This window comes from Larimichthys crocea, unplaced genomic scaffold (assembly GCF_000972845.2).
Source record: "Larimichthys crocea isolate SSNF unplaced genomic scaffold, L_crocea_2.0 scaffold388, whole genome shotgun sequence".
NCBI lineage: Eukaryota > Metazoa > Chordata > Actinopteri > Sciaenidae > Larimichthys > Larimichthys crocea.
This window is the reverse complement of record NW_020855075.1, coordinates 46586-71545: the sequence shown is the minus strand read 5'-3', so window position 1 is coordinate 71545 and position 24960 is coordinate 46586. Positions and strand designations below refer to the sequence as shown.

Genomic DNA, 24960 nt, shown 5'->3' with positions numbered 1-24960 from the left:
GAACTATTGGTGAAAAACCTCTGGGATCAAAAATCCACACAGAGCCTCCACATTTCTTATTGGAAACAAACAGAGCAGATAATCCCTGATATTGGTTTAAATGAAGTAGACCAAGTCACAAAATGTCTTTTCTTACAATTTAAACAGCCATATACATATTGAATCTCAGGAACATCTTTTCTACATCTGTAATATTGTTTCATATATGGGTGATTAGCTACAAAGGGTGTAATAATAATCCATATGTAACAGAGCCAGAGAGACCCAGTTTAGAATATTGCATTCTTTACAGATTACACCACAGCTCAGACACAGGATGAGTCCAAGTTTGACTGAAAAGTGTTCCAAATGTCAAGTCGAGGTGGGAAACTATAGGCACTGTATATGGATGTGTATCCATATTGATAAGTACTGAGGTAAAATTGTTAGCGAATTTATTTTGATTTTTAATGCCAGCTTGATGCTGATCCTCAAGTTCTGCCTAGTCCTCACATTAAAGGGTCTAATCAAAGAGGACTGCTCAGTATTCTCACTTCTACTGCTTGAAAGAATATATAGCTCAGATGGATGCACCACCTTCAAATGGGGGTTAGCACAAAGTGATATTTGAGTTATTACCAATAAAATATCTAGCATACAGATTTAAATGTAAGATGGATGAAAACATAGCATTTTCTCTAAAAATTGCTGATATTGTAGTTTTTTAAATTATTTACTCTTGTATTTGCTGCATCGTTGTCAATTGAAATGGAACTGAACGTTTCCATTTTATTTCCTGTGTGTGAATATGTATGTGTTCCAATTTATTATGCATATACTGTTTTTTCCTCAATCTATATAATTGGTGAGTTACATATTAGCATAGGAACCCTTCTTTGATATCACCTTAACAACTCTTGTCATCCCTTGAATAGCTGAACGGATAAATTGAGCCAGGATAGCCAAGATATCCCGGCTTAAACCCTTATCCTAGTTTTGTGCAACGGGCCTCAGGGATAAATAAACATTTTGGCTGTCAGGTTATTGTCAACAAGCCACTTAGCATGTTTCCTTAAGAACTGATGATATAGCATATTCATTTTATGAGTGTCATGAGATAACTTTTGTTATGATTTGGTGCTATATAATAAAATTTAATTGAATTTTATTGACAAATTTCAAATAACTGAGCCATTATTACATATTATTTATATGGATTGGACCCAAATATGTTTACAGGCCTACATTTTAACTCTGTACTTTTAAAACTTTTATTTTGTAGCTTGTTTATGTGTGTGTGAGTGTGCGAGGTGGAGCCGGATGTGACGTCAGCACCTCTGTGTACACCAGCTGATCGAAGCAACAGAAGCAGATCATCAGATCGTTATTGTTGTTTTGTTTACCGGGGGAGCACGGCAGCAGCTCAGGTCACGCGCTCACTTTCAGCAACAAACAGCAGCGCGTGCAGCCAACACGTGAGCTTTAAGGGGCCCATTTGTTTTGGTGATACATCACCAAGGCCTAACTGTGATGCTAAGCTAATGAGTTAGCAGGATTCGTGGATATGAAGTGCTGGTAAAAGAAGTGAACGGCCGGGGAGAGCTTCCCAGCCAGACAGGCGAGCAAACGATGATTGTATATGAAGCTAATGTAGAATGAGACGCTGACTGGAAGCTTCTGTAGTCTGTCCACTGACACAACAACAACGACGACGACGACAACAACCTCCGACAGAAAGTAGCTTGTGGCAGCAGAGCTCTCGTCCAGCTCGACGATGTGGTTGAAACTGTTCTTCTTACTCTTGTATTTCATAGTGTTATTTATGCTAGCGAGGATTTTTGAGGCGGTAGTATGGTACGAGACTGGTATGTTCGCTACTCAACTTGTGGATCCAGTCACTCTCAGTTATAAGAAGCTGAAAACTATCCTGAAGTGTCGAGGGCTGGGATACTCTGGACTGGCTGAGAAGAAGGATGTCAGTGAACTGGTGGAGAAATCAGGTAGGTCAAATTCACATCAGTTTGGTTTCACCACTCAATGATGAGTCATTGTTTTAGTAAAATGAAGGAGACCGGATAAAACACAATGCTGTGTATCGAGGGAATAATCTGCCATTGACACCATCACTGTGTTTCAGCTGTCAGTCATGTAACTGCTGCTTTATGCTTAGTCCATGGACCACATTAAGGAACTGTAGCTATTTTTTCCCATCTGGTGGATTGAATCCTGTCTGATAACAAGTAAGGGCCACAATCAGCAACACTTACACTTACACTACTTAGAATAGCTAGTTCTATTCAAAGCCTGGGTGCTCAATTGTCTCGGCTTATATTAATTAGTCATTGATATATTGGAAAAAGTTCATATGTGGGAAGATAAGTAGAATGTCACTAATGTCAAATAGTTTTCTATGACTCCAAATTTGCTACTGAAGATTTCTCGACATGCATCATTAATATGCCAACTTCTTTTTTTTTTCAGTGTTGTATGTACCTTAGCTATTAGTCCATCTACTAACATACATAAACTATTTCTCAATCCAATTTGATGAATATTTTATATGCACTGTTTACCACTAATGTACTTTAGCTTCTGTGTGCAATGTTAAAATTTTATAAGTAATGCATGGTGGTGCAGTGGTTAGCACCGTCACCTTACAGCAAGAAGATTCCTGGTTCGAACCCTGGAGTTTGTTAGCATGTTCTCCCCGTGTCCACACCTCTCGTTCAAAGTCAGCTGCAATAGGCTTCAGCACCACCATCTGCCTGATGAGGATAAGTGGTTACAGTTAATGGATGGTTGCACACTTTTTATAAAGCAAGATGACAACCACACAGATATAAAATTGCCATGAATACATCCCATAGAGCAGTAGCACTAGGTTCGACAATCTCTAGACACGTCTCGTCTCGCCTTCTCCCGCTTATCCGTTTGAGTCGGGTCGCGGGGGCAGCAGCTTCAGCAGGGAGGCCCAGACTTCCCTCTCCCTGGCCACTTCGTCCAGCTCTCCCAGGGGGACCCCAAGGTGTTCCCAGGCCAGCCGAGAGACATAGTCCCTCCAGCGTGTCCTGGGTCTTCCCCGGGGCCGCCTCCCAGAGGGGCATGCCCGGAACATCTCACCTTAGAGATGCCCGAGCCACCTTAACTGGTTCCTCTCGATGCGGAGGAGCAGCGGTTCTACTCTGAGCTCCTCACGGATGGCCGAGCTTCTGACCCTATCTCTAAGGGAGAGCCCAGCCACCCTGCGAAGGAAGCTCATTTCGGCTGCTTGTATTCGCGATCTCATTCTTTCGGTTGCTACCCGAAGCTCGTGACCATAGGTGAGGGTGGGAACGTAGATCAACTGGTAAATCGTGAGTTTCGCCTTTCGGCTCAGCTCCTTCTTCACCACGACGGACCGGCGCAGAGTCCGCATCACTGCAGAAGCCGCACTGATCCGCTGGTCGATCTCCCGTTCCATCCTTCCCTCACTCGTGAACAAGACCCCAAGATACTTGAACTCCTCCACTTGAGGCAGGATCTCATCCCCAACCCGGAGGCTGCACTCCACCCTTTTCCGGCTGAGAACCATAGCCTCAGGTTTGGAGGTGCTGATTCTCATCCCAGCTGCTTCGCACTTGGCTGCAAACCGCTCCAGAGAGAGCTGAAGGTCACGCTCCGATGAAGCCAACAGGACTAGATCGTCCGCAAAAAGCAGCGACCCAATCCTGAGGCCACCGAACCGCAGCCCCTCAATGCCCTGGCTGCGCCTAGAAATTCTGTCTATAAAGGTTATGAACAGAACCGGTGACAAAGGGCAGCCCTGGCGGAGTCCAACTCCCACTGGAAACAGGTCCGACTTACTGCCGGCAATGTGGACCAAGCTCTGGCACCGAGAGTACAGGGACCGGATAGCCCGTATTAATGGGTCCGGAACCCCATACTCCCGGAGCACCCCCCACAGGACTCTCCGAAGGACTCGGTTGAACGCCTTCTCCAGGTCCACAAAGCACATGTAGACTGGTTGGGCGAACTCCCATGCACCCTCCAGGACCGTGCTAAGGGTATAGAGCTGGTCCACAGTTCCACGACCAGGACGAAAACCACACTGCTCCTCCTGGATCTGAGGTTTGACAATCTTGCGGACCCTCCTCTCCAGGACCCCCAAAAAGACCTTCCCGGGGAGGCTGAGGAGTGTGATCCCCCTATAGTTGGAGCACACCCTCTGGTCCCCCTTTTTGAAGAGGGGAACCACCACCCCGGTCTGCCAGTCCAGGGGCACTGCCCCCGATGTCCACGGGATGTTGCAGAGACGTGTCAACCAAGACAGCCCCACAACATCTAGAGTCTTGAGGAACTCCGGGCGGACCTCATCCACCCACGGGGCCGCAACCGCTGAGGCCGCACTCCGCTTAGCACGTCGATACCCGTCAGCTGCTTCAGGAGTCCCACATGCAAAAAAGCTTCTGTAGGACTCCTTCTTCAGCTTGACGTCATCCCTCACCGCCGGTGTCCACCAGCGGGTTCGAGGGGCGCCAACCACCTTACGGCCACAGCTTTGGTCAGCCGCCTCGACAATGGAGGAACGGAACAAGGTCCACTCGGACTCAATGTCCCCCGCCTCCCCCGGGACGTGAGTGAAGCTCTCCTGGAGGTGGGAGTTGAAGCTCTTTCTGACAGATTCAGCCAGACGTTCCCAGCAAACCCGCACAGAATGTTTGGGCCTGCCAGGTCTGACCGCCATCCTCCCCCACCATCGGAGACAACTCACCACTAGGTGGTGATCAGTTGACAGCTCCGCCCCTCTCTTCACCCCAGTGTCCAAAACATGTGGCCGCAAGTCCGACGACACGACCACAAAGTCGATCATCGAACTGCGGCTCTCTAGACACCGTACAATTCAATTCTGATTCAGAGGGCTTCCTTTAAGCAGGAAAAGCATTGCTTGAAGTCACACTCTTGGTGTGTCCTGTAGCCACCCTCCAAGTCATACCATGTGGTGCCAGGGCCCTCTGGTGCTGATATCCTGGCTCCTGACTCTTGATTCTGTGGAGCAACAGCCTCAGAAGTAGAAAGACATGGACCCAAATCATAGTTTTTCAAATCATAGGTTTTTTAAATGGAAGTAATTATTGAAAATGTAAATCTGACACTGATGTGCCACCCATATTTGCACAAGTGTGGCAAAATGGCCCACTAGCACCCCCTACAAAATGTTTTGCAAGTGTGAGTTTTTGCTGGGGAGCTTTTGTCATGAAACAGGGAGCTGGGGCCTCATGTACGAATACTTGCGTGGATTTCCACTTGAAACCTGGCGTACGCCAAAACCCAGAAACTGTCGTACGCACAAAAATATTCAGATGTATCAAAGTGTGCGTACGCATGGATCCAAGCACGTTTCTTTTGTCCCAATCAACGTGGAATTGAGCGCACGTGCAACTCCTCCCTGTCCACGCCCCTATTTACATATGCAAATCTATTTAAATTAAACCTGAGATTCACCTCTTCGCCCGATCAGATAACGCGATGATCAAAGGAAAGAAAAGGAATTTTACAAGTCTGAGCTAAAGATTCTAGTGAATAAAGTCGAGATTCTGTTTGGTACCCTGTCAACAGGGATAAATATGACCAAAAAAAGACGTTAGTGGTAGCGTGTGTGTGAGGCTGTAAATGCCGTGGGATCCGAGCAGTGTGGATGCCCGCTTTTACTGACAGGAATACTGAACACAGGGAGACAATCAGGGCTTGTTAGAAAGCTCTGCAGCTCTAATTTCACAAGCAGAAAATAAAGAAAACCAAAAACATGATATTTGAATGTGCACATGCCCAAATATGCATTGGCACACTGGCACACTGGCACGGCTTCTGGGTAAGTAAAGAGTTTATTCGTTTAATTGTCCCGTATGTACATACGGGACAATTAAACGAATAGAAGCCACCCATCGCGCAACGAGCCAGCCTCCAGCCTGTTCCCAACCATGCTGTTAGTCATAATGAATGAGGCATGCGTTGAACCAGGCCACCTTGCCACGATGTTAGTTAGCTGCATTCGCGCATCACGATGATTTGAACTTTGATGGAATGAAAATGTTTCCTACTTAGATAAACAGCTCCCGCTGGAATTCCCCTGTTGCCAGGAACCCCAGCGTAGTCAGCACAACACCGAGCTACTCGCCGGCCCCCATTGCGCTCTCGGGCCGGCCGCAGCTCTGCGCACAACTCCAGTAACACTGGCCTTGGTAACCGAAATCGGCTTATGAGCCAATTATCATGGTTTGCAAGTAAATCCTTGCGTTCCTTGAATCGCTTTGCAAGGTCCTCTAACATTGCTAACGCTGCCATTGTTAATACCATTTTCTTAATCACATTATGCATGCTTTTATATCCTATATAATTGCAAACACGTGGGTGTGTTAATTGTTCATAAGTGTGTCTCTGATGTGCACATCACTCTGATGACTACTTGTTTTCACATTATTAACAGTTTCCCAAAGGAGTGTCGCCAAAGGAACAATAGCTGTAGAAACGTTAAATAGGCCCCGGACCTGAGATTCACCTCTTTGTCCGATCAGATAACACAATGAACAAAGGAAAGAAAAGTTTCCAACTTTACGCCGGCTTTTACTGACATAATTACTGAACACAGGGAGACAATCGGGCTTGTTAGAAAGCTCTGCAGCAGAAAATAAGAAAACCAAAAACATGATATTTGAATGCGCACATGCCCAAATGTGCATTGTGCTGGTTTATGTACGGGACAGTTAAACGAATAAACTATTTACTAACACAGAAGCCACCCATCACGCACCGTGCCAGCCTCTAGCCTGTTCCCAACCATGCTGTTAGTCATAATGAATGAGTCATGCGTTGAACCAGGCCATCTTGCCACAATGTTACATTGATAAAATGAAAATGTTTCCTGTTAACATAAACAAATTCATCCTGTGATGGCACTTTTATAGCAATGTGTGTGCAGTCAATAGCTCCGATTACATCAGGGAAACCGGCTCTCGTTGCAAACTGCGCTTTAATGTTGGCCTGTTCAACAGCATTGTACAGGAATCTGATGTACCAGAAAGACATTAAGATGATTCCGTCTGACACAGCTGGCATGGCTCGGCTCAGGGTTGACTGGCACATTCCTGACCGATCAGCCAGCTCCCGCTGGAATGCCCCTGTTGCCACTTTTTTGTGTGTATGCAAGCTTTGTACATGAGGCCCCTGTTCATTGAGGATCACTGGTTTACACATTTACCTGCTAACTTACTATGAAATGAGGCTATTGATACTATTCACTAAATACATTGTCATCTTTTAATTACTTTATTTCTAAATTCATAAGCCACCCTTACTTTCCAATGAGATAAAATGAGAAGTTAAATATAGTATAGGGACAGCTGCAATGTCGATGGGATTTGTTATAAATGGAATCAAAGAAGAAGTATATGTTCACTGTTTTTTTATTTCCCAACAGGAGAGTTGACCCAGGGGGAGCTCTACTCGGCCATCAAGAAAGAGAAGGAGCAGACAGAGACAGGAGATGGCAGCACCACACATTTCAGTGGAGAGATGCACTTCTATGAATTGGTAGAGGACACTAAAGATGGGATCTGGCTGGTTCAGGTAAAAACACTCAGTATAGAAGGAGGGCTGATTGAATAATGAGAGAGAGAGACACAGAGAGAAAGCATTATAATAATTATAATAATAATTATACTTTTTTGGGGGGCCTTTTCAAGCTTTTTATTTTGATAGAACAGCCTAAGATTGACAGGAAATGTGGGGAGAGAGAGAAAATATACATTTTAATGGAGATACGACTAATATTAGTCATAATGGTAATAGTAATTGAAGTGGACGTCAGGCGGGACCACAGCAGGGGCCTCAACCAATCCATGAGAACCTGCGAGACTTGTATACAGTGGTCCCTCGTTTATCGCGGGGGATATGTTCTAAAAATAACCCACAATAAACGAAATCCGCGAAGTTTTACAATTATTATACATGTTTTAAGGCCGTAAAACCCCTAACCACACACTTGTATACACCTTTTAACACACATTTTGTACAGTACTCCCTTAATCAGGACGCAGAACACATGTGCGGTTCTTCCTTAGCCAATCAGGACGCAGAACACAATGCGCGTTCATACTGTACAGTACGCTGTAAAAAAAAAAAAGTATGCAAAATTACACTGAAAAAAATCTGCGAAACAGCGAGTCCGCCAAAAGTGAACCACGATATAGTTAGGGACGACTGTACTCCCTTAGTTAATCAGGACGCAGAACACGTGCGGTTCTCCCTTAGCCAATTAGGACGCAGAACACAATGCGTGTTCATACTGTACAGTACGCTGTAAAAAAAAGCATGCAAAATTACACTGAAAAAAGTCTGCGAAACAGCGAGTCTGTGAAAAGTGAACTGCGTTATAGCGAGGGACGACTGTATACAAAAACTCTGGGGAAGAAGCTCAGCTAATATGTAGACATTGAGAGGGACAGAAGAGCTCAGTGCATCATGGGAAGTTAATCGTCCTCTTATCTTGAGAGAACAAAGCTGAGGGTTTTCATGCCCCTTGACAGATTTTCTTACCAGTTTGATCCTGTCTTGTCCCTGCAGGTCATTGCCCAGGACCGGGAAGCTCTGCTCAGTCAGTCCAACTGGGGGAAGATGGTGCAGAAAGTGTCTCAGTTTGGGATCAGAACTGGAACCTTTAATTGCTCCAATGACTACAGGTGGGAGATGGGGCCTTATTCAAATGCACCAGCACCTTTTGATTTATCTCGGGGCTCACTGACACATGACAAATAATGCTGATTTTGTATAGATATTTGGATCAATTGCCCTTGTAGGGATCTCAGCTTTCTTTTTTTCTGTTGAAGATGCTCTGGCCTTGATTTCTTTTGTGCTTCTGTAAGCTAGAAGCAAAATTCAGATGTCTAATCTGAAGTAGAGTTACCACAATACCAAAATGAGTAACCACGATACTGTACCAGACAAAGTATCACGGTTCCGGGTATAATCGCGATACTGCAGTCTTTTTTTTTTTTGTTTCTTTACTTATAATGTTGTTTGGTGCATGATAAACATAATACTGGTGAAGTAAGAATTAGACTGAAACAAATATGTGAATGGCACTGGCGATGACACCGCGGCAGACTCGGCGCTCGGCCTGGTGCTTCTGCCATGGTGAGTGTATTGTCTCGTCTTTGTGACTGTAAGCCTGTAAACTTTAGCTTGTCATTTGTTTTGAAGCAAATTTCTATCGAAGCAGAGCGGTCTTCATGGAGGTTGTTCTTGCTGGCAGAAACACACGAACAGCCAGTTAACAGACGGGCGGAAACAGCCTATCATATCCCTGGACGTCACCAGGACGAAACTGACACCGGTAGTATAGTAATCCATGGTAGTACCGTTGTGTAGAATTTCTCGTATAGTAGGAACCGTTACGATTTGGCACCGCAGGGTAGCGTGGGTATTGTGCAACTCTAATCTGAAGTATTTGGGACATGCATGTGATTTTGTTTCAGCCGATCAGCATTAATTCAAGAGAGCACATCAATGCATGTAAGACTATGATGTGATAAATTGACCACTGGGGGGCGATGCCGCTCTGTTTTAGTTGAATCACAAACTTTTATTTTTGGATATGTAATGATGTCAAACAGATGCATCTAGGCATTCATTGTTGTGCAGCCTTTAATTCATAAAGAGCACTGCATTTTTCTTTGGAACATGCAGATTTGAAATACAAAACTGCACAGATATGATGATATGATACTACAAAGACATTTTTAATGGTTTACGTTGCCAATTTTAAATGATGAGAACAGAATATCACAAATGATTTTCAATGTCAAGGTCAAGTGGTTAGGAAAGGACCGTACCCATGCAGTCATCATTGCTTTGTACAAAAAGGGCTTCACAGGCAAGGATATTGCTGCTGGTAAGATTGCACATAAATCAACCATTTATTGGTTCATCAAAAACTTCCCAAACAGAGATGGGAACTTGTTGGGAAGAAGGCTTCAGGGGCAGCTGTAGCTCGGAAGTAGAGTGGGTCATCCACTAATCAGATGATCTGTTGTTCAATCCCCGGCTCCTCCAGTCCGCATGTCGAAATGTCCTTAGGCAAGATACTGAAACCCAAATTGCTCCTGAAGGCTGCGCCATCAGTGTGTGAATGTGTATGAATGGTCATCCCCTCAAACTGATGAGCATTTGGCCCCTTACATGGCAGCTAATGCCATCAGTGTATGAATGTGTGTGAATGGGTGAATGAGATATGTAGTGTAAAAGCGTTTTGAGTGGTCAGCAGACTAGGAAGACTAGGAAGGAGATATATAAGCACAGTCCATTTTTTTTTTACCATTACAGAGCAGTAATAGAGTGTGAAATAAATTTTGATAAAACTGACCAAACAAATCTTTGCCCCAGTCAACCCAAGTCAATTCAGTTTTATTTATATAACGGCATATCATAACAAAAGTTATCACATGACACTTTTCATGCAGAGCAGGTCTAGACCATACTATTTATAAGGATCTGCAGAGTTGTGTCCTGCCTGTTTCCTGACTCTGGACACATATAAGTCATAGATGGAGGGCTGGCTGACCTCCATCCATGACGATGATCCTCTCTGCAGTCTTGACCGGTATGTCCGGTGGAGTTTGTTTGGTGGCCAATCCAAACCAAACAAATGAACAGAGAACAGACTGAACAATGGTGGCGTAAAACTGTATCAGCAGCTCCTTAGGCAGGTTGAGCTTGCTGAGCTGGCGCAGGAAGTACAACCTCTGCTGGGGCTTTTTAATGATAGTATCTGTGTTGGACTCCCACTTCAGGTCCCGGGAGACTGTGGATCCCTGTGTCAAAATCGGGTAAAAATTAGCAGTATTCTTCAGGTCCAGGACAGTGGGGCCGTGTCCTCTGAACCACTCTGGGCGAGTTGAATGAATCTCTGTCTGAAATGCTGAAATGCTGTCTATCGTCACTTTGCGGTTATTGCTCCATTGCGGTGTTTTGATAAAGCAAGGGGGGATTACTGGCAGCACGGCGCACCCGGCAGGTGGTCACACCCAGGCAGGTGTCTCTTGTTACCAACACACTTAAACTCAGGTCTGACTACATATATTCCCTGTCATAGCTACAAGCTGCTGTTGCATGAGATGTCCCGTGTCCCGTTACTGGTGTATTTTCCTCTGGATTCTGCTCAGGAAGCAAGAGCAGTCTAATGTTACGTGCGCTAATCTTAGATAACACACATGAGAAATGAGAAACCCTAACGTGATTATGTTAGTACACAATGCAAAATAATGTTACTGTACACTAAGTCACCTAACGTTACTGTAAGTACCGTATTATTTTCAGGTCTATTATTTCGGCCGGTGTTGCGTTTGAAAATGAGAGTGCAGGTTAGCAGTTTAAAACTGTTTTCTAACTCCACATTTCAGTAATATATCGTTCAAATTCTTTTTTACATGTTTTCAGCAACTATTTTCATTAACATATTTATTGTGTTTTGAAAGAAAACATGGAATTGCCTTTACACAGACTTTAACAGACGCGTCTCTTGAGGTGCAGTCGTTAGTGAAAAGGGTGAGGAGCAGTGGGAAGAGCACACACCCCTGGGGGGCGCCAGTGCTGATTTTCCAGGTGCTGGATGTGATACTCCCCAGCCCCATCTGCTGCTTCCTGTCAGTCAGAAAGTTTGTAATCTATTGACAGGTGAAGGAGGGCACAGTAAGCTGGGTAAGCTTGGTGTGGACGATGTCTGGAACGATGGTGTTAAACACTGAACTGAAGTCCACAAACAGAATCTTGTGAAAGGGGTGTGAATGTCGAATCTGCAATAAAACAGATTCAGCTCATCAGCCAGTTGATAGTTCTCTACAGTGTTGGGTGATGGTCTCCTGTAATTGGTGATGTCCTGCAGGCTTCTCCACACTGATGCCGGGTCGTTGGGTCGCTGCTGTTTCTGATCTTATCAGCATAGCTCCACTTAGCAGCTTTGACCTTTGTCATCAGTGTTTCTGGCCTGGTTGTACAGGACTCTATTTCCACTCATGTAGGCCTCCTCCTTGGCCTGATGAAGCTGCCTGAGTTTTGCAGTGAACCAGGGTTTGTTATTATTGTATGTGCGGAAAGTCTTGGTAGGCACACACAAGCTGATGTACAGACCCTTTTCAAAAAATTTGAATATCATAGAAAAGTTTACTTATTTCCATAATTCAATTAAAAAGATTAAACTTTCATAGATTATTGATTCAGGGCCCACAATTCAAACAATTTCAAGTATTTAATTGTTTATTTTTACATAATTTGGGCTTCCAGCTCAAAAAATCCATGAAAACAGGAATTCAAAAAATTAGAATACTGTGAAGAAATCACCATTTACTTCTCAGTTTTTGCTGAAAAAAAGAAAGAAATTAGGATCACATCAAATCAGTCAAATATGGTACTTTCTAAACAATATGTCAGTGTTCAATACTTGGTTGAGAATCCCTTTGCCTTAATCACTGCCTCAATGCGCCGTGGCATACATCTGTGGCATTGCATGGGAGTTATGGAAGCCCAGATTTCCTTGATGCTTGCTGTCAGCTCTTCTTTGTTTTTGGGTCTGGTGGCCCTCATTTTCCTCTTGATAATACCCCACTGACCCGAAGAAACGCGACAGTTGTAGTCCATCTCCCGGATGTGTCTGATTGTAGTGGTCTTTGAAGCTGTGACTCCCGCCTCATTCCACTCTTTCTGGATCTCTGCCAGATTCTTGAATCTTCTCTGTTTTATAATCTGCTGAATCCCACGGTCATCTCTTATGCTGGTGCATCTTTTACTGACAGATTTTGCCCTTCCACTAGACTTTCCATTGATATGCTTGGACACAGCACTCTGTGAACAGCCAGCCTCCTTAGCTATGAACTTTTGTGGCTTACCCATCCTATGGAGGGTATCAGTGATGGTCTTCTGGCCAGTGGTCAAGTCTGTCAGGTGCTTTGAGTTTAGTAGATGATTAGTGTGTGGCACTCAGTTAAAAACATTAATGCCCTGCAAAATTTCGGCTGATTTCTTTCTTCTAATTTTTTGAATTCCTGTTTTGGTGGGTTTTTTGAGCTGGAAGCCCAAATTATGTAAAAATAAACAAATAAATACTTGAAAGTTTGACCTTTTTAATGGAATTATGGAAATAAGTAAACTTTTCTATGATATTCTAATTTTTTGGAAAGGGTCTGTATGATGTCACGGTATCCGCCAGTTCTTCCAGGTCTGATGCTGCTGCCTCGAAAACACTCCAATCAGTGCAGTCAAAGCAGGCTTGTACACTGGAAGTCAACTTTAATCAAGTAATACATCTGAATTTACAATTTCAGCTTTCTTTAATGAACATTATGTGTGTTACGGAGCTGTTAGACCGCCTCGTTAATACAGGTGTGCACCACGTTAATACAGGTGTGTACCTTGTTTGTGTGCAGCATGTCAGAGATCAAACTATTCAGGTACCGCAGAGAAAATGTTGTAATTAAAGACTAAAGGTGGACTAATATGGACTGAAGAGGAATATTCGGTTAGATAAAAACATGTGTGTGGGTTAGCTCAGTTGGTAGAGCATCCGCCCCATGTACAAAGGCTCAGTCCATGCTGCAGCTGCCCAGGGTTTGAATCCAACCTGCAGCCCTTTGCTGCATGTCATTCCTCATCTCTCTCCTCACATTCCTGTCACTCTTCAGCTGTCTGAATTTAAAAAAGTGGACTGTGCTGAAAATGTTTGGATCATCCTCCATCAGCTGTGCCGGTGAGCTGATATGGCACTAGCTTCAAAATAAATGTGAAGTTTACGGACTGAGGAACTAAATCTGTCAATGGAAAAATCTCTTTTTCAACAGATATCACTACAAGACTGAACTAACAAAACAGTTTAGTGTTCATATGTGTGCTATTTAAGTTTGGGAAACTCAACGATCTCCATAAGCTTTGACGGGACTAGACAGCGTCTGCATTGCTAGGTCGTTACTAAAGCTCGGGCTACTTGCTGGAGTAGTAAAGTAGAGTAGTCTACTACTATGACTGATTGTTTTCCAGGTATTAGTCAGACCCTGTGTATCTCCAAGAAATGTTTATTTTGAAATTAAATTGCCCCAAAACATCTCTGTATATAATAGTCTTATAATAGAATATCTTTTGATTATATCTTTTATTTTAGTTAGTAATTGTTGTATTGTATAATCGCAATATTAAACTCGAGGGTGAGCTTTAACTTATTATTGGCACGTTGGTGACGCTAACGGACCAAGGCACTTATGATGTTAAAGCACACCCTCTTGTGTAAAATTGGTTAAATAGAGAGCAAATAATTAATCGATAATGAAAATTTAATCTAATCTAATTACAGCCCAAAATATGTCCCTTGTGAAGAGAAATTTGAGCCATATCAAACTGAACCAAACACAAGACAGTTGATTTCAAGCTTGATCACTTGCAGTTGTACCTTTTGTGGATAAGAAACAAGAGAAAATTAAACAAACATAATGATTTATTTATTTGTACGTTTTGACTTAACTAGTCCGGCCCACTTGAGATCAAATTGGGCTGAGCTAATATGAGTTTGACACCCCTGACTTCGACTGTGAATTATTTACAAAAGCATCATAAGGAAGTACAATAAGGAAGCACCTTTCTAGTCTTCTGACCACTCAAGGAGCTTTTACACTACATATCTCTTTCACCAGACATGTTCATACACTGATAATGCAATGTGCCAACTGCTTGGCAGTTTTTGGGAGCTAACCATTTATACATCGAGAGTAATTTGAGGTTCTTGCTCAAGGTTACTTGAGCCACTGATATAAAACCACTGATCATTAGATCAATGATCAGCTGTACCTCTTGAGCCACAGCCACACAGACAAAGGCAAGACAAACACAAGGAAATTCCACATATCCCCTGACTATACGGAAACTGCACTGGGATGAATTAATAACATCTAGTAGTTGTCCGTTTCCACACGTTTTTTTTTTTTCTGAGTATTGCTTCAGAATAATGTCTGTCTGAAATACTGACATGGTGGTTCTGTTTTGTCCATCAGGTCATGTATCAAGCGTGGCTGGCAGCACTCCACTCTCATCATGTCTGTTCCTCAGACTTCAGCGTCAAAGGGCAAAGTCATGCTAAAAGAATACAACGGCCGTCACATTGAAACTGAACACATATTCCGCTGGATGACCTCGCATGTAGCTCATCGAATCAAAACCCTGCGTCGGTCTGAGCAGCTGGTGGAGGAGTGGCGCTCTGATCTGGCCCACCCAGTGAAGATGTTTTTGTTTGCCCGTCTGTCCCAGCCGCCCGCCTTCTTCTCCTCACTGTCAATCAAGTTCACTGGCAGGATTGAGTTCATCTATGTGGACATACGTCATTGGGACAACCACAGCAGCCTATCAGAGATTGGTGTGACACAGAGCCCCGCCTACATCCTCAAAATGCCTGAGGGCATTTATCGCTATGGCAACAGGTGATGATAGAACATGGAAACGATAATGTGTTATTGTTTATACAAATATAAATCTCTTTTAATTACTTAATCATTTTAATCTGTTTTGTCTTTCCACTCCTCTCCATGACTTCTCCACCTGTCATTTACTCCACCTCTTTTCCTTCTCTTCTTGTTGTTCATTCCTCTACTACTCTTTCTGTTATTTTACTCTTCTTTTACTCCACTCTACTTCTCTTCACTTCTCCTTTTCTTGTCCTTCTTTCTACTACTATTCATATTCTCTTCTCCTCCCTTCCTCTCCTCTTATTCTCCTACTCTCCTCTCTTTAGTACTGGTGAGTTCCTGTCCCTGGCTGCTATGGATACTTTCCTGCGTTCAGTCCAGCCAGAGGTCAATGATCTTTTTGTCCTCAGTCTCGTCCTAATCAACTTACTGGCCTGGATGGATCTCTTCATTACACAGGTCACTTCCTGTTTTTCCATTAGAAAACTTGGTGGAACTGTTTTCTAATAATATAAATAATAATATAAATAATATAAAGAGTATGGTCTAGACCTGCACTGTATGGAAAGCTGTCATGAGATAACTTTTGTTGATGTTTTGGCACTATATAAATAAAATTGAATTTACTCCTGTAATATAGTAGAGTTTTAAAATAGCTATACTTTACTCCAATTTACATATTCCCTTTTATTCCACTACATTTCAAAATGGAAATATGTGGTTTTTGCACCAATATTTGGCAGCAAGCTCTGAAGGTGAGCTATGCACACCTCTTTGAATCATCAATGGATTAGCTGATCCTTGATGATAATGATGATTGGCTCATTGATCTGTGGGAGCCATCACATTTCGATTTTCCTGCTGTTTTCTTCTACAGCAGACTTTCTATATGCTGCAGACTGGTCCACAGCATAAACTAGTGTGTCAATCAGTGGTGAAGTGAACGCACACCCACAGAGGAGATTGGGTGTGGGTTGCTACATAGAGCATGCTGGAGCCCTTACTTTGCAGATTACTATTTTAAATTTAAAATTTTAAATCAACTTATAAAATGTGGTGCATTTAATAAATTGAACTACCCAACAGTATATAAAGTATAGAACAAGTGTAAAATGTATCTCACAATGACCAGATGTAAATATATACACTAATCCTGCATAATGGGTGCTTTTGAGACTTTTATTACATTTTGCTTATAATTGTTATGTTATTACTTCTGCAAGTGAGATTTCTAAAGCAAAACATCTTGTTGGAGAGAGAATAGAGAGATACAGTTAGTTCTGTTTTAACTCGTATTATTTTTTATGGACAGGGAGCAACAGTGAAACGATTTGTAGTTCTGATCCGAACACTTGGAACCTACAACTCCATACTGCTGGTGTCCTGGCTTCCTGTTCTGGTAGGAAATCGGCTATACCACAGAGTTTACACAACTGACTTTATCAACATATTAAAAATATAAATAAAAGTGTTTGTGTGTGGGACAGACAGACAGACAGGAGAAAAGTAACAAACAACCACAGACAAAACAGGCAAAAACAAAGAAACATGACCACAGTGTGAGACAACATGAAGTGATGCCAGCTTTAACTTGAAGCTTGAAGGAGGTTAGATATTACTTGTGAAGTCTATGTTATACTGTTTAGAATAGCTATGGTGTGACTATAGAGCTGTGTTACAGCTGTCCATTTATGTAGAGTTTGCCCACCGGTATGTTAGCTTTTATATTTTTCATTCAGTGATTCAGGATTTTCCTCCATTCATTTATTTCTCTTGGAAAATTATCATTGATGCCAACTTTAGAGTAAACTGACCAAAATATCTGATAGTAGTTAACTTGTTGGCATGACAATGTCTCCTGCAGTCTGAGTTGGGTGTTCTGTGTTGTTCCTGTTGAGGAGTGATAAAGTAGCAAACTAGACCCTTCTAACAAAATTCTCTCATCTCATTTTTCTTTAATATAGTTTTTTTAGATCAGCTATTTAAAAAAATAGGTCTTTCAGGTTTACCAAATTAACGTAATTGAATTAAATGTGTGAATAAAATATGTAGTGTAAAAGCACTTTAAGTGGTCAAAAGGCTTTAAGTACAGTCCATTTACCATTTGCCAAGTCTATTCCAAGCCATTCTGATCATTACTATGGTAACCAAGGTCAGAGGATAGGGCTGCCTCACTCCATAGTCGCACCAGAGAAGTACATATTGCAGAAGCATCTACAGAGTCAGATAATGTCTGTACACTAATAACCATTTCTGTACATAGAGTAGTAGTGTCAGTGTCCTGAGGGCATATCGACGAATCAGAAAGGACAGCTTGTTCAGCATTGAGGCGGCATCATGTCATGACAAGGGTATTTAGAAATTGTTACGGGAATTTTAAAGAAAAACCCTTGAACAAGGAGGACTGAATTCAAAGTATCAAAGTTTAAGTTGAATTTATTATTCTTGTACAAGAAGGAGCATTTCACAGTGCAACACACCAAAGGGGTTACAGAGAAAAAGGCTCCTCGAAGAGCCTTGACAGTTGGTTTTTATACACTCTCTAATGGGCTGTCTTAACCCCTGCAAATTGTTAACAGACAATTTGCATATATAGCATCTAAACGTTTTTCTTTTCCCTTAATCAGTAGTCAGCATATCCCCAATTTAAATGTCACCTCTCTGACTTGTCTCTGACCCTTGTTCTGTTCTGGAATCCCTCTATTTATACATTAACCTGAACTTTACCTTACCCTGCCATCCTCAGCAAAACACTAATAAAGGGAAGTGTCCTCAAGACATGTAATAAATAGAAACACACACACATCGTATGATTTTAAAACATCTGAATAGCAGTGTAATCCTAATTTTTCTAACAGAAATACTCAATTTTTCTTGATCAAGCTTCAGTGAACCTTTCAACATAATCATGGTCTCGTGTACTTTCTCTCCCTTACCTAAACACCAGTGATGAACAGAGATTTACACATCTCTAAAAATCTTTTTAAAAAACTAACAACTAACTGTCAAATGTATGACACATTTTATGACATTCATGTCAGATGATTATTTGTATTACTTGTTCACACATGGTATATAGCACCTCAGTGTAGTCTGCTATATTGTGTATGACATTTCTGAAGATGAATGTTGAAATGGGCAGTTAAAATACAGTGATGCAGTAAAATGGATATTGGCACTGTGAATTATGACTTAATTATAATAACTTAATTATACTACATTAGTTTTCGTGAAGTCTGACACACGTTGATATGGCAGCTATGTCTAAACATATAGGGGTTTATCTACTTAGTGGAAACTTTACTAGGTATACCTTTATTTTGTTAGACAGACTGAACTGAACTGATGCTTTGAGTATCTCACAAACTGATAATTTTCTGTGATTTTCAGCACATTTACTATATTTACACTGAATAATGAGGAAAACAAAATAGAGCTTGTCTGTTCACCCAACATGTCAATCTTGAAACTGATCAGCTACAGCAGCAGAAGACCACAGAGTCTCCTGTTCCTGTCAGCTAAGAACAGGAAATGAAGGTCCACAGTGGGCACAGATTCATCTAAACTTGACAGTAGTGTCAGTGTACTCCAGTGGCCACCTCATTCACCACGTCTTAATCCAGTAAAGGCTGTCATGTCATCAAGGAGCAGAATCTCTAAGGAATGTTACCAGAGCTGTGTTAAATCCATGTCACAAAGAATGCAGATGGTTCTGAGTAAAAAATTAAATAGTATAAGAAAGGTGTACAAACTAAAAAACTAAACTAAACATACTATTACCATTTGAATTGGTAATACTTGATCACTAATCACTGTTTGATTTCTCCTCCCAGGCTCTCCTCCAGCTGCCCTATTTGGACACTCTGTATGGTTATAGTCTGAAACTACTTCGTTATGCTGACACCACCACACTGGCTAGCCTGGTTAGAGCTGACTGGACTTTCTACTCATCCCACCCAGCTCTCTTCCTGTCTACCTATCTGGCCCATGGTTTGCTGGTTGACTACTTTGAGAAGAAACGTCGCTGTGGCATCAGAAGCCAAGAGGACAGCACCACCAACCTAGAGTGGCTGGCCAGTCTGTGGGACTGGTATACGTCCTATCTGCTCCACCCGATCACATCTTTGCAGCAGGTCCCATCTGACCACTCAGACTGGGAGGATGATCCCAGCCTCTTATTTGAACGCTTGGCTTTCCCTGATCTCTGGCTTCGCCCATTAGTAAATATGGACTACATTAAATCTCTGCCAACCTGGAGGTTCAGAGTTGTTCGTCAGCACAGGAGAAAGGTTTCTGGTAGAAAGATGGATGAAGAGACAGACAATTCACATTTAGACACAAAAAGCAGGGAGCAGATGGATTCCCGTCATGCAGGGCCCAGCAGACCTCCATACAGCTGCCAAATTCCCAAGAAATCATTATGCAACCAGGACAGCAACACACAACTCTCTGTATACAACATGGATCTTGCTGCTGCATCATCTTTCTGCTGTCGTCATGGGAACGGAGCTGACAGGGCACTGGAAGATGGTTGCCTCACACCTGAAGGTGTTTGTAACCATCAGCACTGTGATTGGTCAGTATGGCCCTATGACATGCTGCAGTGTTCAGAGTGTGTGGTGTGTCTGGAGAACTTTGTGAGTGAGGAGCTCCTGATGGGTCTGCCCTGTGGCCATGCCTTTCATCAGCAGTGCATTGTCGTGTGGTTGGCAGCAGGAAGACACTGCTGCCCAGTGTGTCGCTGGCCAAGTTACAAGAAGAAGCAGCAGAGAGCTGCACAGAGAAAGTCTACTGAAAACACACTGCAGGAATAATGAGTACATCTGACTGGGCCCTTCTCATCTTCCATCTCTCCTCTCTCTCCATTGACTCACTAAGCTTTGAGATTGTGTCTGTTATCATCACAGCTTTCATGCGATTGGGACAGGGGAGGTTTTAAGAAGAAGTTGATGTGGTCAAGACTGATGTAGTCATGAATCTGCTTGTTTCCATTCCTGTTGAAGGCAGCGTGTGGACATTGTGGCAGACAGATGAAACTATGAAAGGCCAATCATGATTTCTGTATAGAGAGGATATTGATTCACGCAGTAACTATAGGTGTAGTCTCAGTGAACTTTGTAGTGCAATAAAAACATATTTATAGTTTTGCTTTTTTCATCTACCAGAGTTCTTCTGTTAATGAGGGGAAAGTAGTCTGTTCACCCCAGAAACCACCAGGGTGAGATTTCTTTTAAATGGTGTTGTAATTATAGGCAGCAGCAAGCTCCTCACTATATTAAGCCAACTTCATCATTACGCAGTTGTTACCTAGAGTAACAGTAGGTATACTCTGTTCCATCCTCTGTCATGACTGTTGGCAAATGCAAAAACGTCCATGTGTAGTATTCTAACTAGAATTTCTCTCTCTGGTCAGTGCAGGAAAGATGTATGAGCCAGCACAACAATACAATTAAAATGAATGAATCTGGTGTGAAATATCTGGTACTTCTAGTTCTGAAAGTATTGGCATCGCCCCTACAACCACTCAGAATGTTTTTTAAATGACTCAAGCTTTTATTTTGAATAACAGTTGAGAGAGAACACACATGTCTTTAGATGAAGACACAGACGGGGCGGTGTTTAGCTCAGTTGGTAGAGCAGCCGTCCCATGTACAAAGGCTCAGTCCTTGCTGTGGAAGCCCAGGGTTTGAATCTGACATGTGGCTCTTTCCTGCATGTCATTCCCTGTCACTCTCTCCCCCCACATTCCTGTCACTCTTCAGCTGTCTCTATCAAAAAAACAAACAAAAAAAAAAAAAAGATGAGGACACAGACTACAACTTGGTGGTGTGGACTGAGTCATGCCATGTGATGTAAGCATCTTCTCATACAGTCATTGTGCCTCCTTGGTTTGAACCAACTAGTTTGACATTGATGTGATAAAGATGTGTATGCAATGGTGCAGCACTTTGAAAACATGCCTAATTTCCCTCACATTAGAAGCTGTTCATATACACACACAGCCTCAGCCAACTCAAGATAAGCAAACAGTGAGTCTGATGCATCTTGATTCTTTCTTTTTCAAGCTGAAGTTTAAATGGATTTACCAGAGTACTATGTCGAAATGTGTACGTTACCACAAAAATTATGTTTTTTATGTTTGAGGATTTAAAAGAAAGCTCATTTGCAATGCTCCAGACACACTGAATTGTTCTGAGAGATTATGCATTATTAGACAGTTATACTATAATATACATTTTAGAAACCAGAAGTCAGCCACACCCACATCCATCTTCTGCATCTGTACAGCAAGTGGTACAAGGTATGTACAACATCTGAACACAGTTAAAGCTATACCAATCAATTATTTATTATAACAGTGGTTTAAATGACTGTGTAATGACAAAGGTGTCGCTTATAGTGATCCATCCATAGAGAATTATTAACAGCTCTACAGTTATCCTCAGCTCCACAACTGATGAAACCAGCTGGCAAACAGCAGCTAAAAAGTCAGATATTTCCTTCAGGAATTGATAAAGATAAAAAACAGACCTAGAAGCAGAATATTGAACTATTTATCACACCACTCTACACATTACAGACAATATGGAGTCAGCAATTAACCTGTTAGGTCATGTCTTTGGACTGTGGGAGGAAGCCGGAGTACCCAGAGAGAAGCCACGCAGACACAGGGAGAACATGCAAACTCCACACAGAAAGGCCCAGTTGAGGTTTGAACCAAGAACCTTCTTGCTGTGAGGCGACAGTGCCCAATGATCACATTATTTAATAATATTTAGCTTGACCCTAACAGTACAGCTGTATTCTCTTTAATCAGTGCAAATTAATTTGTATGTGTATTTCTTTTAAATGTCTATGTCAGTACATGTCATGGTGGATATTATGGGCTGACCTTTGCCAATCCAGAATGGCATGTGTTAGCAAGACCACCTGATATGAATTTAACATGATGGGTATCATGTATGAAGGCACCAGATGGTCCCAAGTCTTCCTTTACATGTATCAATTTCATTACCCAAGAATACTTCACTTTCAGAGACCTTGTTGCAGTAAGGACAGTCTTTGCCACTGCCATCGTCATGTGTCATCATCCTGTTCTTCTGATGTTCAGCAGTACTGAATAGAATACTGAGAACCTTCACTCAATAGCTTGTTTTTTAATAAATTAAACAAAGCTCTTATTTAATGAATAATAAAGTGAATTTCATGTTGTATTGAGTTTTTTTTTTTTAAACAAATAGCTTTCATGTGAGTTGTGGCTGACTGACATCAGGTTGAGTAGGTCTCCCTATCTGTCTCCCTATCGGTCTATCTTCTGCTGAAATATAAACTAATTATGTATGTTGTCTCAATTTATTAAAAATAATAAAAAGGATATTTTGACATTTGGATTTTTAGGCTTTATTATATTATACTGTTTAGGGAAGAAATTTACTGTTACACCTTCGGCCCCTGTACAGTATAAATCACTTGCTGATATTATATTAGAATATGAGTCCTTTCCCCTGCCAGCATTCTCTGGCAAATACAGAAAATTCCAGCAAGCTAAGGGAGCATATCTTCTGTATTGTATTGCCTGAGGTTTAGTTTATAGTTTATCTCTGTTATGTACTAATACTACCTGTGGAACTGTTAGTTTCTTTACACCACTTTTAAACAAATGAATCCTGATTTAAAATGTCCAAAACTAACTGTAATTTATCAGCTGTGATGGGTGCTCAACTGTAATTGTTCAGCTCCTTCCTGTTTTATTTCTGTGTGTGGAGGGCAAGAAAAAAAATGTAGAACAGTAACACATATCCACAATAAAAGTAACTGTTTCAGATACTCTGTATTGGCAATTGTTTGTGAGAGTTGTCACTGATCTCAATGGTAAGGGTGTGTGTAAAGAGAAGGTCCAATAGATGTGAGTTAAAGCACAAATTCATGGAGAAGTGGGGCATAACTACTACTGAAGCAGTCATCTGCTCAGTATTATTGTGGATTTTTGGAGGTTTTAGCAATCCTGTGTTTTAAGATGAATTACATTTAAATACAACATAAGTCTGACATAACTTGATGGTGTGCATTTGCATTTGTTGAATTTCACGGCTGCAGGCTCTCACTCAAAACTGGATTCATTTCAAAAATTGTTTTTGTCTCAAAAACATTAGAAAATCAGGTACTGTGGTCACATGCTGCATACTAAGTTACTTGAGTGTCTGCACACTAATTAAGATTCCCCATACTTATTTGATTTATTTTTTTCCATATGTTTGGACCACTACTAAGGAATCAAAATGACCGGCTCAGCCGTGAATGGTGAGCTATCACTTTTCTAAACATTTCGCCAAACAGTTTTCGAGACAATCGTCAAAACCGCAAATTTATGCGTGCTGGTAAATCACCTGGATCTGACGGGTTGACCGTAGAATTTTATAAATGTTTTATGGACAAGCTTACTCCACTTTTGTTACAAATGTATAATGAAGCTTTTGAAAGAGGAGTGTTACTCCCCACTTTATCTCAGGCTATAATAACTCTGATTTTAAAGACAGGCAACAGAGTGTAAAAACTATCGTCCAATTTCTTTGATATCAATAAACACTAAAATACTTTCCAAAATCCTTGCAAATCATCTCAGCGCTGTTATAACTACTCTAATACATACAGACCAGGTTGGGTTTATATCTAACACATTTGCCTCGGATAACATTCGATGGCTAATTAATGTTAAGTGGATGGTTAGGATTTGATTGCGAGTGTAATAGTGTAAGAGTGGCAATATCTTTTTCAAGTGCTAGAGATTTATGGCTTTGGGCAGACATTTCTAAAATAAGTGAAACTGTTGAGCCTCAAGCGGCTGTACAGACTAATGGCATAATTTCTCCATATTTTAAGCTAGGTCGTGGAACCCGGCAAGGTTCACCTCTCTCCCTATTATTGTTTTGTTTAGCATTAGAACCTTTAGCTGCAGTAATTCGTAAAGATCCTAATATCCCTGGAGTCCCAAGTGCGGGGACCACACATAAGCTTATGCTATATGCTGATGATATTTTAATATTTATTCAGGACCCAGAAAAATCTATTCCCACGTTGCTTAAAATTCTAAGATCTTTTTCTAGTTTTTCAGGCTATAGAGTGAATTGGACTAAGTCTGAGGCCCTTTGACGATGTATTGCCCAAAAACATTATTTCAAGCTGGATCATTTCAATGGCCCTCTAAGGGAATAAAATATTTAGGGATATTATTTCCAACTAGACAAAATAGTGCAATGTAATTTTGAACCACTCCTAGACAAAATTAACACAAATTTGGAAAGGTGGGCTCCGCTTTATCTCTCATTATGGGGAAAAGTCAATATTATAAAGATGAATTGTTCTGCTAGAGTTAATTATCTACTTCAGCCTCTCCCACTGAATATCCTAGCAAAATACTATACTGTAACAAGTTTTTCTGGAATGGCCAAGAATACATCGGCGTAAATTGCAGAAGCCTGTAATGAATACCAAATCTTTTATTTTATTATTA

General features: G+C 41.7%; 1 protein-coding gene across 2 annotated transcripts; it reads left to right on the top strand.

Annotated features, from left to right (window-relative positions):
• Positions 1–1295: 1295 nt before the first annotated feature.
• Positions 1296–22661, top strand: rnf103 (ring finger protein 103). Of its 2 annotated transcripts, XM_010753328.3 has the most exons (7): positions 1296–1979; positions 7433–7581; positions 8578–8693; positions 15042–15464; positions 15776–15908; positions 16762–16848; positions 19283–22661. In XM_010753328.3, the coding sequence occupies exons 1-7, from the start codon at positions 1754–1756 to the stop codon at positions 20261–20263; spliced, it is 2115 nt and encodes a 704-aa protein (XP_010751630.1). In that variant the 5' UTR covers positions 1296–1753; the 3' UTR covers positions 20264–22661. The 2 variants fall into 2 exon arrangements, with proteins under 2 accessions (XP_010751630.1, XP_019110074.1); XM_019254529.2 differs by lacking the exon at positions 16762–16848.
• The last annotated feature ends 2299 nt before the right edge of the window (positions 22662–24960 follow it).